The sequence below is a fragment of the Pristis pectinata genome, chromosome 7, assembly GCF_009764475.1.
Source record: "Pristis pectinata isolate sPriPec2 chromosome 7, sPriPec2.1.pri, whole genome shotgun sequence".
Classification (NCBI taxonomy): domain Eukaryota; kingdom Metazoa; phylum Chordata; class Chondrichthyes; order Rhinopristiformes; family Pristidae; genus Pristis; species Pristis pectinata.
The window spans coordinates 8,336,619-8,352,651 of NC_067411.1; the positions used below are offsets into that span (position 1 = coordinate 8,336,619).

General features: G+C 44.4%; 1 protein-coding gene across 1 annotated transcript in view; it reads right to left on the reverse strand.

Moving 5' to 3' along the window:
- Positions 1–2,499: 2,499 nt before the first annotated feature.
- The window catches only part of LOC127572464 (E3 ubiquitin-protein ligase SH3RF1-like), a 139,473-nt gene continuing 125,939 nt past the window's right edge, over positions 2,500–16,033 (reverse strand). The window contains 5 exon segments of the mRNA XM_052019768.1: positions 2,500–4,367; positions 8,064–8,398; positions 10,339–10,694; positions 14,102–14,229; positions 14,231–14,373. Of these exon segments, the coding sequence (XP_051875728.1) occupies positions 4,199–4,367; positions 8,064–8,398; positions 10,339–10,694; positions 14,102–14,229; positions 14,231–14,373 (1,131 nt within the window). The 3' untranslated portion in view covers positions 2,500–4,198.

Genomic DNA, 16,033 nt, shown 5'->3' on the forward strand with positions numbered 1-16,033 from the left:
AGGTGGGAGGGTGAAAGGTTAAGGGAGATGTGCAGGGCATTTTTTTTAAACACAGAGAGTGCCTGGAATGGACTGCCAGGGGTTGTAGTGGAGGCAGATACGATGGTGGATTGAAGAGGCTTTTAGATAGACATGTGAATATGCAGGAAAATGGAGGGGTATGGATGATGTAGCAGGGATTAGTTTAGAACATGGAACATCTTGATGTTTTGCCAGCCTTGATGCCAATTTATACTAAATGTCCTCCTCCTGTGTATCATCCGTATCCCTCCACATTCATGTGTCTATCTAAAAGCCTCCTTAACTCCACCAAACTGCCTGCTTCTACTATTACCCTGGTAACCTATTCCAGCCACCGACCGCTCTCTGCATAATTTGGCATCATGGTTGGCACAGAAATAGTGGGCTGAAGGGCCTGTTCCTGTGCTATCCCTGTACCTGTTTGGGAGTGGGACTGATGGGATTACCCTGCTGGGAATTGCCTTGGACCCAACAAATCACACAGCCTCCTTCTGTATTATAGTGAGTCCTCTAAAGTACCAGATGCAAAGATACCACAGGGAGCTGTCGAGGTGAATGGATGCAAATTTTGCTTGGAGCTTTTTTTATTTGAAACAATGGATTTGCGTTCCCAGGAGATTAAAAGCAACAAATCCAATGGTGATAAAGATTTGACGTAAACGGTTTGGAGATTGAACCGCTCCTGGTCACGTACTGCTAGATGTGGGAGATACAAGGTTCGATCACCTCCCACAAGCCAAAGGTTTCACCATGTACAACACCCGTGAACAAAGTACTTCAGCTCCTGCACGTAACAAGTACCATCAGGCACTGAAACTCGCCTCCCTCTCCCTCTGTTTACCCATGTTATCTTTTATTGACACCCATTGTTTGATTATAGGCAGCCACTCACCCCCACATCCCCCTTTACCCCCCAACCGTCCAGTAATTCTGACAACAGGAACCAGTTACAATGCATCTTAGAGATGCTTTTGGAAGGACTCTTTTATGCTGCATAATGTCCATTTGTAGAAGACAGAAACACTTGGGGAATTTTAATCTAACCTGTCAGGAGGTTTGGAGGGAGAACGTGCAACGTTGATTAGACACTGAATCTGTTTTTAATTAATGTTTCTTAATCCAATGTTTGTAAATATAGTACCCACCTGATCTGGCAGTTTTTCCTCCTGCCAAGAAATGAAGGAAGCTCACGGGTCATTTTACTAAAAATACTGCGACGTATATATAGTATTTTTATTGGGATAGAACACACCCTTCAAAGGCATTGCATGAGTCACTGGACAAACACTGTGCCAAAGGAAGAGGCATTAGGGCAGGTGTCCAAAGGTTAGTCAAGGAACCAAGTCAGGGATTGTCTTAAAGAAAGAGGCTGCAAGGTGGGGGCGCTCAGGTGAAAAATTTCAGAGCTTAAGGTTAGTTGCCAATGGCTGGGAGACGATGGGGTGGAGAAGGAAGAGGTGGGCTGCACAAGACACCAGCTTGGAATTAAAGCTGATTCTCTTAAAATTTAATGGTACACTTATTCGTATTTTAGTAGTACATCAATTCTCTGAACTTAAGGTTATAGCTTCTTTAAGGAAAGAACAGGAAGATTTCTTGTCTTAGAATATAGAAGCCCCGTAACAAGTGGTGGAAACTATGATGAAGTCTGAAAGAATGGGGGTGCGCCCTCTTCCCACCAGCCCATCAATATTTGTAGGGATTCATGAGAGTCCATCGATAATTGAACATCTCCCCAGCAATACATCAAAACACTCAGACGGTCAGGCAGCATCTATGGGAAGAGAAGCAGTGAAAGACCCTTCATTGGAACTGACCAGAACTGATACTGACTATTCCAATGAAGGGTCTTTGATCTGGAACTATACTGCTTCTCCTTCCACAGATGTTGAGTGTTTCCAGCACTTTCTGGTTTTATTTTAGATTTCTACCATCTGAGGATTATTTTTCATCAAAATATGAAAGGCTGGCCACTGTATTCTCAATGTTTGATGCCTCCTGCTTGATGACATGAGCAATTTCCTTAGCATGCATCAGCATCCTCAAGGAATCCTCAAGTGTGTGCCCATGTCCACAGAGGGTCCAGCCTCTCAAAGCAACACTTGTAGCTCCAACTCAAACAGGCAACTGAATACTAGGAACAAGTAATTGCTCATACATTGAAGCAGCCTGTAGATGCCCAGACATCCACCCATTATTTAAGTGTGCAGAAGAATCAAATGAGCCAGAAACCAATGGCAGAGGACTGTAGTTACTTCTGGATTTCCTGGTTCAGTGGTACCTAAAATCAGAAGAAATGCCCACCGTTCATCTCATAAAAATCCAGGGATCTAAATCATATGCAACCAAAATATTCACAAATAGATTAACAGGACATAAAACATTAGCTTGCTTGTGTATACTTGTAATAATATCATATGCACATAGACAGTATTATCAGAGGACAGTGTCGTTAGTTAATGGAAAGTGCATCAACAGTAGATACTAAGTGGCTGTGCTTTATTTATGAGATAGACATGTCAAGACAAAGCCATTAGCTCATATTTTAGCTTTGAAAAATCCTACATTCTGGGTTTTGGGTTTGCATTAACTGCTCCCTTGTAATTTATTTTGAAGAACATTTCATCCAATGCCAGATTCATCAAGACATTGGTTGCAATCTGCCACAAGAAACACTGACGATCAGCCCTCCAGCCCAGATGATTTCACACATTTAAATAGTCCAGTTAGATATGCAATGATTACTCCTTTAATTTCACTCAAGTGCACAATTTTGTTTCTGTGCATGCCTAAAGGATTTAAGCATAGGATGATTGGCACTACGCCATAATACTTCAAGGGTGCTGTGTGTCCACTGAAGCATGGTGGAGGCTGTAACAAAAGGTCCTTACCTAGCTTAAAACTAGCCTCAACACACTGGATAGAGTACTACCATGATACTAGAAGCCCTTCCTGCCCTCCCTAGTGCTACACTGCAGGTTTAAGGTCCGTGAAATAAATGATTTCAGGTGCAACTTGCATCCAAGACTAGACAGACTTGGAGGAGGATTACACAAAGATTCTAATCAGAGAACTTTTTCTTTAAAAAATCAACCAAAAGGGGACTGATATTCCCAACTGCATGTCTCCTGACCTGAACCACAGACAAGTTAAGAAACAGTCAATACAGCCATTTTGAATATGAGCAACATGCACATCGTCAAGGGAAGAAGTGAGGGGTACTGATCTACTGCACGTTGGGTCCAACGTTGGGTCTAACCAGACTGCCCGACACTTCTGCAGTGTTTTGGCAACTGTAGTTTTCTGTGCCATCTACTTTTACTTGAGCAAGCCACAAATGTGTGGCTTTGGTCACAACCAACATGTTGTGAGTGGCTCAGGATTTAAGAATTTTGCAGAGTGGAGAATTCTGTTTTGTTTTGAGATTTACACCATCAACTCAGTTTCCGCTTGGGATTTTCCTAATGTCATGGAGCCGTCTGTACGACGAGTCAATCCAATTCACAAACTGCTACAACTTACACTACAGGCTGACACTATCTCCCACCTACGTCGCTGCTACACGCGAATCCACCGTACAATCTTGCACAAATCCTTGATTACGCCCCTTATAAATTTACTAAGCCAGCAATCAGCAATGGAGATAAAAGGGAGTGTTTTGTGTAGAAGAGGTACTACGTCAAACTGAACTACGAGGAGAAAATCCAGCTCCCCCTCTCAGACAATAACACTTATAAATTATCACAACTTTCAACACTTGACATTATAGAACTTTCACTTTACATGATGATCAAAGACTATAAAAAATCTAATCCAATAAGTTACAAAGTTTTGTTTGTAATTACAGCTTCTTTGTAAACAGTTGATTTCATTACGAGTGCCAGAGTGTGGCTACTGCCTCGATTCACTAAAGAAAGAGCAAGTGATGGACTCTGTGACGGTGAAAGGCACAGAATGAACTGTAATGAATCTCACAAACTGCTCTCCAGTGAATGACTCCTGACGTGCACATCTCATATGTCTGGAAACTCGAAAATAAAATATCCAAACAGCTGATGCCTTCTGCTGTTATAAAGCACTACTGCTGCCATGGTGCAATATTCTGCTAATCAGACTGTCGTGTGTGCTTTATGAACTTCTTGGGTGCAGGTGGCATGCATGTGCTTCGTAAGCAGTCTCAGATGCTCTCCACAAAGCTGCCTGGAAAGAGTCCGGTTTTTCCGTTTCGCTGCAGGGTGCCCTTGAACCAACCATCCTCGCGCTTCTTGTGCACGAATACGATGTCGCCATCTTTTAGTTCCAGCTCGGCCTCGCTCTGAGGGGGGTAGGACACAACAACTCTGTACCTGGTTGAAAGGAAACGTATACCATTAGACGGGCCCCAGAATTAGGACTGTGTTTAAACCTGGATGGTCAAAAGAGAAGTTACAGGGATGTTTCTCCAGTTACATGGAGAAGGTGGGGTTGTTATCCTTGCAGCTTAGAAGGCCAAGAGGACATTGCTATAAGAGTTCAAAACTATTGAGGGGGCAGTGGGGTAAATAAAAAGGGTATTTAACACAAAGTTTTGTGATCCGGACTCTTCAGCCTGAAGAGCAGAAGCAGTTTCAACAGAATTCTCAAGAGGAAATGGATAAAGAGGAAAGAAGTGGCAGGGCACGTGGAGTGGAACAAATTAGATGTGTTTTTTTCCCAGACTAGCCATTAGAAGCCAAACAGGTTCCTTCTGTGCCACATCCCAATCATACCTCATGATTCCTCATGGTTCTGATAAAATACCTATCTCAGACTTGCTGCTGTAGGAGAACGGAGAAATTACACACCTATCACATGCTCAGCTGGTAACTCATCTGTCTCTCAGTCAAATGACCATGGATTATGTCTCACTCTGGGGCTAAGAGAGGGAATTTTGAGGCACAGCAGGAAGTTCTTTCATGCGTTGTAACCAGTCAACTAATACCTAAAAACAGATTCTGTGGTCAGACATACAGCTGTTTGTGGGAGCCTGAGATCAAAACAGAAAATGCAGGAAACACTCAGTAGGTCAGGCAGCCGCCATGAAAAGAGAAACAGTTAACAATTCAGGCTGAAGAGCCTTCAGCAGAAAAGCGAAAGAGGGAACATTAGCTTTGAGTTAGAGGGTGAACGGGGATGGACAGGACAAAGAGAACATCTGGGTAGGGCCAGGATCACCATGGTGGTAAACTGTTTAAGAAGCCATGCGGTTGACAAATTAATGTGGGGCAGTTACAGAGAGAAAACGAAAGGAATGTAAAAGCTATGAAGCTGTGTTTGTGGGAGGTTGTCAGGCGAAAACTGGGAGGCAGGTTTCCCCATATCACAGTGACAACACCAGAAGTACTCAAATGGTTGTGAGGAGCTTCAGGATGTTATGAAGTTGTGAAATACATGGCACAGTATTTTTATAACTAGCCAGCATTCAAAGTCTTTCCAATGAGAGTACACAATAGATGCACTCAAACATTACTGAAAGGACAATAGCTCATTCACATAATGGACTAATAATCAAGTTCAAAATATTCTGTGGATTACCAGAAAATATTTGTATTCATGAATATAGGAAAGCTCTTTAAACAGCAGAATGACCGAATAATCAAGTGATGTTAGTGAAGGAATAAAAGGTGAACCAGAGACATTTGCTGTTCCACAAATTGTGGCTCGAAAGCTTTTGCATCTTCTTGAGGCAGAGGTCTCAGAGAAACCTCCCACCTGAGAGATGGTAACTGTGCCAGTACAGTCCTCCTATAGTTCTGCTGTGGAGTGCCAGCCTGGATCATGGCTTCAAGTCCACAAATTTTGGAGCCAAAGACAAGCACGCAGGCAAGGATGTGAGGTGCTTAGCAATGAGTGCAGGCCATTCAACATCACTTATAGGTTCCAACAGTCTAATGCTTCCTAACTTCACTCCAAAATGGCCCAAGTTGAAAATCCTCTTGCCCTGGATCCCACTGCTGGAGGAAATAGTTTCTCTCCGTACTACACACACCATTAAATCTTTTCAACATATTAGCTACCTTGATTAGATCACTCCACAAGCCTTTCATGTGCAAGGGAACAGAGGCCAAGTTTATATTGTCTGTCCTGAGAATTTAAGTTTCACTATTATTCTGATAATTTCAACTGTACCCGCTCCAAGGTCAATCTCTCTTAACAAGGCGGAACTGAATGCTGTACCCAAATGGAGTTTGGCAAAGGCTCCATACAACAGAGGAAACATCACCTCTTTTGATTCCAGGTTCTCTGGATACGAACCACAACGTTCCAACGAGCACCTGATTCATGCACCTCTGTATGACCAGGACACACAAACATTCCTGCTGCTCTGCCATTACTAGATTTCCACCATCGTTAAAACAATTAATTTTTTTTGGATTGAAATACATTTTTTTTTCCAATGGAGGCAACCAGAGGACATAAATTTAAACATAATACCTACAGTGCAAAGGGAGGTGCTGGGAGATGGATACATGTGTGCAGAGGGTTGGTTAGCATCCAAAATGCTTAACTGGAAAGTGGTGGAAACAGTTCCTAAGCCACAAAGCATATTTATTTAATTTTCTTTCAAAAGTAGAAGTGCATTTTGCTTTATCTGCAAAGTGCCGAAGGAGAGGACTATGCTTTTTGAAATATTGCCACAAGTGTGAAAGGACAAATGGTTTCTCTTTAGACACGCAAGAGATGGCAGATGCTGGAATCTGGAGCAACAAAAAAACTGCCAGAGGAATTCAGCAGGTCAAGCAGCATCTTTGGGGAGTGGGGGACGGAAGGAATTGTCGACATTTTGGATCGAAACCCTGCATCGGGACTAAGTGTGGAGAGGGGAGATGGAGGCACGGGAGGTGACAGGCAGATATACATAGGGTGGGTGGAAATCTCTTTATATTGTTACGCAAATTTAACATCAATGCAACAAACCATGGTCAATCTGGCAGTTTTGAAACCATATAGAATATTCAGCAGGTCAAGGAAAATTCAGCTGAAAAGTCATTGAGCAGGAATGTCATCTGAGACAGAAGAAATTCTGCAGATGTTGGAGGAACTCAGCAGGTCGGGCAGTATCCATGGAGGGAATAAACAGTCAACGTTTCGGGCTGAGACCCTTCATCAGGAATGCAAACTGTTTCTCTCTCCGTTTGCACTGACTGATCTACTGAGTATCCCCAACATTTTATGTCCTCATTCCAAGCCAGCTATTTCACATTTGCAGCACCCGGAGACTTTTCAACTGCTGCTGAATACCTAAAGATATTGACAAACAGCATTCGCCCACTCTCAGGAAATTAGCAGAGAAGCAGAATTCAGGGAGGATGAGAAAGCTCAATGAAGTGTGATCAAGCAGGCTTCAAATCCACTGTTCTGGTGAGGTATTCACACCACCCTCTACTATTCCAATAAAATACTATGGGTCTAAGTCTCAATGCAGAGTTTTCATTTTCCAGAAAGTGTATTTGGTAAATTTGTAACTGCAACACAGTTAATAATTTACAATTCAAAACAGGTTTCTCCAAACAACTAGATACAGAACAGCAGAGGGACTTGGTAGTAACGCCAATGTCATTTTGTTAATAATTTATAAAGTCTGCAGAATTGTTCCATTGCTTGGGATTTACCAGAAGGTGGGGGGGAGGGGGGGTGGGGGCAGAGAGAAGGGGGGGGTGGGGGAGAGAGCGAGGGGGTGGGTGGGGGAGAGACAGAGAGAGGGGGTGGGGGAGACAGAGGGGGGAGAGACAGAGGAGGGTGGGGGAGGGAGTGAGAGAGAGTGGGGGAGAGAGAGAGGGGGAGAGAGAGAGAGTGGGGGAGAGAGAAAGGAGAGGGAGAGTGGGGGAGAGAGAGAAAAGGTGGGGGGAGAGGGAGAGAGAGGATGGGGGAGAGTAGGTGGGGGGAGGGAGACAGAGACAGACAGAGAGAGGGTGGGGGAGAGAGATATTCTAAGACAGATATCTTATGCAAGAAGAAATAGTCAAATAGACAATATACAGTTTTTGTTCAGGAGCTGTACAAAAGCGTGTTTAAAACATTACCTTTCACAGGGTATGGATTTGGATTCCAGCTGAACCGAACCCATGGATGAACAAGGCTGCCTTGGAGGAGGGGCGATGGGGACACCGGAATCCAAAGAAGCAGTCTTTCGATGGAGCGTTTCGAACATTGCTCCTATAGTTTCTGTATCCACAGGACAGGACCCAGCTCTGCTGTGGCTCACGCCTGAAGGGACCTCTGGCCCCACAGCTCCCTGGAGCAAAGTCTCTGAAGCAGCCTGTTCAGATTCTAGTGTGGGCGAGGATGGAGGCGAAGGGCGGGACTTCCGCTTTGTGGATGCGCCAGACAGGAGTTTCAGAAAACTTTTCTTTTCCTTCTGCAAGGCAGCAAGTAAACCATCCGATAACCTTCATTATCAATGGACAAACTCAATAGATAAATCTGATATTTGCCAGAGTACTAGTTGTCTATTACACTGTTACAAGAACACACCCAGAGAATCCTTTATTCCATCTATCGTCTGCCTTTCTCCAGCACAGCCCCTATCCCACCTGCCTTATCCTGTTGAAGCCAATGAAATGGCAAAGGAACATAGGGCTGTTTTCACTCAAGTCTTCAGGTGCCAGGTGCCAGGCACCAGGGACAGACAAGTTTTTGGGCTGGCAGAACCATTTCCCAGTCAGGACCGAGAACCATGGGGTCAAAAGTTTAGCCAGTACTTCTGTGAAGCGTGGAGGCTGCTGGACATTCAGTGATGTCAAATGGTCGGCCAGACCAGCTTAAGGTAATCGTACTACACATTGGTGCCAATGAACGATGTGGGCCTCTGGTGGGGATTCAGTGTTGAAGGACCTAACCATAACAAGGTCACTACCAGAAGACATCCTCCTGAACCTGCCATTGTTACTGATCCTACACCAATACCCCCATCTGTTGGATCGCAACCCTCCATAAAGCCTAGTCACACAATTTGGTTGCAATGATTGGTTACTTGATGTCAAATAATACATCCCTGTGAAAACTACCTCTTCCAATCATTTCCGATCTCTTTGAATGTGCCAAGGATAGACCAGCCCCTGAAATACTCCCTCGGGTCAGATATACCCTATGCATTGGTCTGGTGGTCAACCCACATCCCCCGGCCAGAATTTTGGGCCAAGCAGCCTTCCTCTTGATTTTTCGTCCTCACCTGATGTACTCTAACAATTTACACCACCTCTTTAAGAAGATCTTGCTCCTTCACACCTTGTTATTACCACCTTTTGCACCCCCCACCACCCCCCTACCTTCAATCTGTCAAAAACTTTCCACTGTTGTCCTTCCCTCTTCATTGTGACATTTGGCTTCTACTTCAGCTTTCCAGCATCTGCAGTGTCTTTGCCTTTCTTTCCACACCACTGGTGATTCAGTGGATGTGCTGCGTTTTGGCTGTTAAACTACAACGCTAAGCAGGACTGCACCTGAAGAGAGACTTGCACATGTACGGCATCTTTCACTGTTACAGGATGCCTTGCAGCAATTTAAAGTACTCAGTCTCCTGAAAAATGTGGTAGGCAATAAGTGCACACGAAGTTCCCACAAATTAGCTCCCCCCCCCCCCCCCCCAAAAGAATTTTATTTGTGGATAACAGAACACCTCAATGCCATAGGGTCAGATGCCCAAATAAGAGGGCATTGGGGCCTTGGTTTAACATTTTATAGGAACGCCAGGGTTTGTAATTGTAGCATTCCCTCGGTACTACATTGACACTGCAAGACCATGTTTTTTATATTCCAGTTACTGGCATGGTGTCCTGAACCCACAGCACCTAAATCAGAGGCAAGAGTTTTACTCGGTGAGCCATTTGCCCGATAATTCAAATTAAATAAGACACAACAAGACAAGAAAATAGGAGCAAGAGTAGGTCACCTGGCTTCTCAGGCCTGCCTCTCCATTCAATAAGATCATGGCTGCTCTGCCCCAACCCTCAATTTTCCTCCTGTGCCAGTTCTGTGTAGCACTGAGTTCCCCAACCTTTGAAAAATCTATCAACCTCCCCTTTAAATATTTCCAACCTCCACAATCCTCCAGGGTAGGGGAGTGCCAGAGATTTCGCACCCTTTTGACATCATTCTTGGATTATAAACCAATAAATGGAAAATGAGATAAAATTATTCATTTTATTGAAATGATAGTGTAGGTATGAGAGCAAGAATAGCCCCCTCAACCATTTGAGTCCGCTTGAAGAAATTCCGACAAAACACAGTTGTAAGTAACCATACAATATCCCCTTGTTCAAGATGCCCCACTAGTGGACACAAAGATGAGCCCCTCACCTTTTCCCTGCTCTCCTTCTCAAATTTACCAGCAGCGGAGGTCATCGGGGCTGCGGTGGTGGGGACCGCTGGAACGACGCAGTTGGCAACACTCGACTGCTCTCCCTCCAGCGCCGCGGCACTGACGTTCGGAGGAGTTATGGCGGACGCGGCGGAGGTGAGAGCGACCCCCAGCCTGGCTGCCGTGGGAGCCGTGACCACCGCAAAGGGGGGTACGGTCTGCAGGGCCTGCTGCGGGTGCGGCAGGGAGACAGTTTGTTGGTGAGCGACTGGAGTTGTGGGGATGGGAGAGGCCGGGTTGTGGGCTTGGATGGGAGTCACTGCTGCAGTTGGTCTCTCCTGGCCCTGGGCGACGGCTGTGGGGAATAAAGAGATTTTAACAGGTTATCTTTTTAATGTCATTCCTGGATTATAAAACAATAAATGGAAAATTAGATAAAATTATTCATTTTATTGAAATGATAATGTATAAACATTGGAGCAAGAGTGGCCCCCTCAATTAGTCTGCTCTGCCATGCAACAAGATCATGACTCACTAAACAATCTGCTGGAGGAACTCAGCAGGTCGAGCAGCATCTGTGGGGGGGGGGGGGGGGGGGGGGGGGGGTGGAGTTGTTCCAGATTGAAACCCTGATTGGGACTGGTCATCAAGACCCTGTATCAGGGTTTTGACCTGTAACGTTAACAACTCCTTTTCCTCCCACAGATGCTGTTCGACCCACCGAGCTTCTCCAGTAGATTGTTGCTCCAGATTCCAGCATCTGCAGTCTCCTGTCTCGAAGATTATGAGTTATCTGATCTTCGAGACACATTCCCAATTATTTTTCGCCCCCCTACTGACTTAGACTCTACCACCTCTGCCTGAAAAATATTCAAAGGCTTTATGTCCACCTCCCTTTCAGTCAGAGAGTTCCAAAGACACACTATCCTCAAAAGTTTATTATTGCCTTAAATGACCGACCCTTTATTTTGAAACAGTGACCCCTATTTCTGCATTATCCCACAAAAGGAAACATATTCTCCACATCCATCTTGTCAATACCACTCAGGAACTTGTATGTTTCAATCAAATTCCCCTCACACCCCTTGTAAACGCCAACAAATACAAACTTCTGCTCAACCTTTCTGCACAAGACCTTTCCTGCCCATTCCAGGTATTGTAAACCTGCTTCCAAAATATCATCAATCTTTGTTCCCTCTCTTAACCTAACTATATCCTTTGGCTAGCTATCTTTGGCTCATCAACAAATTTAGCAATCAAACCTTTGGTGCCTTCATCCAAGTAATTTATGTAAATTGTAAGGAGTTGAAGCCCACACTGCTCCCTGTGGCACACCACTCCTCACAGTGGTATCCACTGACAGAAAGGTCAGTGAGCAGAGAAGACAGATTTAATTATAATAAAAATCCTCACAGATGATTAAACTTTTATTTCAGTGAATTATGGTCTGGTTGTTTTACTTGAAAGAGTGATAGATATAGATCTCGACACATGGCATGGAAACAGGCCCTCTGAGTCCACACTGACCATTAACCATCCATTATTAGTCCTATTTTTCTTTTAAACTGTTCCCACATCCTCATCAACTCTCCCCTGATTCTACCCCTCATCTAGGGGCGATTTACAATGGCAATTACCCTACCAGCCGCATATATTTGGGACGTGGGAGGGAACCAGAACACCCAGAGGAAACTTGCGCAGTCACAGGGAGCACCTGAAGGTTAGGACTGAACCTGGGTCTCTGGTGCTGCAAGGCAACACTTCTAGTAGCTGCATCCTGTTGTTGGAGATTCAATAAGTATTTTCAAGCGAGTTGAATTTATATTTGAGGAGGAGAAGAACAAGAGCATGAAATCATGATTGATGGGTTAGTCCTCCAGAACAAAGGCACTGGCTAAATGGTGCACCGCCCTGTCCCTTACCCCAACCATCCATGCAAAACTAGGAGGAAAGTTTCTGGAACGAGCTGCCAGAGGAAGTGGTAGAGGCGGATACAATTACAACAGTTAAAAGACATTTGGACAGGTACTTGCATAGTAAAGGTTTAGAGAGTTATTTGCCACATGCAGGCAAATGGGACTAGCTCAGGTAGGAAACTTGGTCAGCACAGATGAGTTGGGCCAAAGGGCCTGTTCCATGCTGTGTAACTCATATGTACCAAGGTCACTAAAACTATATGCAGCAGGCCAGTGATGACAAAGAACAAGGATCTGGTAGAATATACAAAGCAAAACTATTTTCTCTGGTGTGGGCTCAAAACAAGGGGTAACCAACGCAATTGTAGCCAGGCCATTTATGGTTGATATTAAAGAAATAAAAACAAGAGGAGCAGGGCCCTGAGACTGCTCCTTCATTCCAGTGGATCATGGCTAGTCTCATCTCTGGCCTCAGTTCTACTTTCCTGCCTGATCCCTATAACCCTCAATTTTCTAATGGCCAAAATTCCATCACGGTCTCCAAAACAATGATTCAGAGTCCACCACTCTCTGGGTAGAGAATTTTAAAGTTTTAACACCCCCAGAGAAAAATATTGTCCTTCATCCTTACCCTGTGGCTTATCTTCTATCCAGCCACTACACCCCTAGTTTTAGGAAGGCGGAGGAATTTTGAAACTCTCGCCAACAAACACAAGACTGTGGGTCAACCCAAAGCTTAAAAGCCCAAACTGGTTTATTTTTGATGAGAAACGATATCAAGGGATATGTAACAGAACCAAGTAAATGTATATGTAAAGACCAACTCCAATCCAATGAACGGTGGGATAGTTTTATGGGATTAAATGGTTCATCTGTCCCTTCCCTAGTTCCTGAGGTTGTAATAAATAACTAATGTGACAACAATGAACCAGACAATGGAAATCTTAAAGAACTTTAAACACTAAGAAACAGGCATCACTGAGGCATCACTAGATTTACGAGGATGCTGCCAGGACTCGAGGACCTGAGTTATAGGAAGAGGTTGGGCAGGCTAGGACTTTGTTCGAGAAACAAAGGACTGCAGATGCTGGAATCATGATGATGCTGGAGGAACTCAGCAGGCCAGGCAGCGTCCGTGGAGAAAAGCTTCCCTGGAGCGTAGGAGATTGGGGGCGGGGGTGACCTTATAGAGGGTGTATAAAATCATGAGAGGTTATAGACAGGGTGAATGCACATGGTCTTTTTTTCCAGGGAAGGGGAACTAAAACCAGAGGGTATAGGTTAAGATGAGAGGTGAAAGATTAAAAGGGAGCTGAGGGGCAACTTCTTCATGTGCTGGTGCTGAGCTGCCAGAGAAAGTGGTAAAGGCAGGTACATTTAAAATACATTTGGATAAATACATGGGTGTGAGGGGTTTTAGAGGGATATGGCCAATTGCAGGCAATTGGGACTAGTTTAGTGGGCACCACGTTGGCATGGACAAGTTGGGTCAAAGGGCTCGTTTCTGTGCTGTATTATTCTATGACTCTGAGTCTCAAGGTAACCACATGGCAGATCTTGGGAAACCAACCAGTCCAGACATCAGACAGGGGAGGTTGGGACGAGGTCAGTGCGATGGTTACCATGGGCAATATCCTGGTCGTGATTTCAGTCCTGCAAAGGATTAATAAAAATAAATATGGGATCGCCCCCTTATAGGGATTAAAATTTACAGAAATAAAAGTTCAAAGAACAGGAAAAATAAGTGAGGGAATAAAGGCATTCTTTGTCCCTGGTTCAATGGGATCAACAGTTTGGGTAACACTTTACCTGAAATACAACAGCATCAATGCCATTCTGGCCTTACCTGTTCGAACTGCATTGCGGGCCTGGTTAACTGTCATTTGACCAGTCATGTGCATCAGAACTTTGGCCTGTGGATTGGTGGCCTGTATATGTGCCGCTGATATCACTGCTGTGGGGAGTGGAGGCGTCGGACTGATGGGTCGGCCAAAGTCCAGGCCATTTCAGGACTTTTTGGATTGAGGTGCTGGCAAAGGCACGACTGTGGTGACTCCTCGCCCAACCTGTGCCGTTACTACTGCTGACAATTTGGACTGTCCTGTTCCAGGAGGTGCTCTACAAATCATTTTCAATTGAAATATTAAATTAGTGAGCTGAATACATTGTACAATAACTGGACCTAACTCTAGATTAACATACAACTGCTTCGAACAAAACTCTTAATCCTTTGCATAGAGTAAGGAATTAAGTCTCCCTTCTCCGCACCACTGAATACATCCTTTTATTCTGACTTCACAACATGGGTTCCAGTTTTGATTTACTAAATAAAATACAAGGCATAGAAACAGCCCTCTCAGTCCAATCAACCTGTGTTGGCAATCTTCTAGGTTCCCTATTGAATTTCCAGGCATCTATCTGCTGTTGACGGCATGTAGTTATTCTCTTCCCCACAGATGGAAGCTATGCCTCTGTATCCAAACAAAATCTTTCATAATTTGAAATCCCTCTATTAAGTCACCTCTCAGCTTTCTTATCTCAAGACAAAGGAGACCCAGTCTGTTTGACCTATCTTGCTATGTACAGCCTTGTATCTCTGGTATTTGGAAGATTTATAAAGAAGATAAAGTTTGCAATTTTAAATCAGAGACACATTCTTTATATAATTATAACAACTTGCATTTAAATAGCACATTGAATATTGTACAGTGTTCCAAGGCACTTTTCACAAGCACGTGACAAAGAAAAAAATTAAGGAGGTGGCATGAGGAAAAGTGGCCAAAAGCTTGTTCAATGCAACAGCGTTTAAGTATCCTAAAAGAAAAGAGATATTGAGAAGGTGATGTATTTTGGGACTACTAATGATGCAAGGATCCATGAATGTTCATGTCCAAGGGAGTATTGAGGGAATAGAGGGACCCTAGTGTCCCACCAGGGTCAATTCTTTGTTGATCCAAAGATCCCTTGAAGGTGGCAGTGCAGGTAGATAGTGTGGTTAAGAGGGCATGTGGGATGTTGGGCCTCATTAGTTGGGCCAGTGAAGACGAAGCAGGGAGGTTATGCTCCAACTTTATTAACATTGGACTAATAAACCTTAGTCAGACACCAGCTGGAGTACCACGTGCAGTTCTGGTCACCATGCTGTAGGAAAGATGGAGAGGGTGCAGAGGAGATTCACCTGAATATTGCCTGGGTTTCAGATACGAGGAGGGACTGGAGAAGATGGATCTGTTTTCCCTGGAGTGGAGGTGGTTAAGAGGAGATATGAATGAAGTATATAAAATTATGAGGGGTATAGATAGGGTAGACTGCAGGAAACTTTTCCCCATACCAGAGGTAGATAAAACTAAAGGACATAGCTTAAGCATAAAGGTAAGAGATTCAAAGGGGATCTGTAGGGAACCCTTTTCATCCAGAAAGTGGTGAGTACTTGGAATACACTGCCTGAGAGAGGGGTGGAAGCAGAGTCACTGAGAGCATTTAAGCAATGCCGGATAAGCACTTGAAGACTGAGGGCAAGTGCTGGAAGGTGGGATTAATACAGAAAGGTGTCACTGGTTGGTGTGGATATGGTGGGCCAAGTGGCCCGTTTTCATGCTGTATGACTCTAAATGGAGAGTTTCCAGGGTAAGAACTCCAGAAGTTATGTAGACAAGGCCAGCAACAGTGCAGCACAGGAGTCTTAGGGCATCAGAACCTAGAAACTGGAAGGAACACAACACTCACCATGTGGGGTTGGGGAGAATTATAGGGAGGCGTGAGGAGATGGAGGCAAATA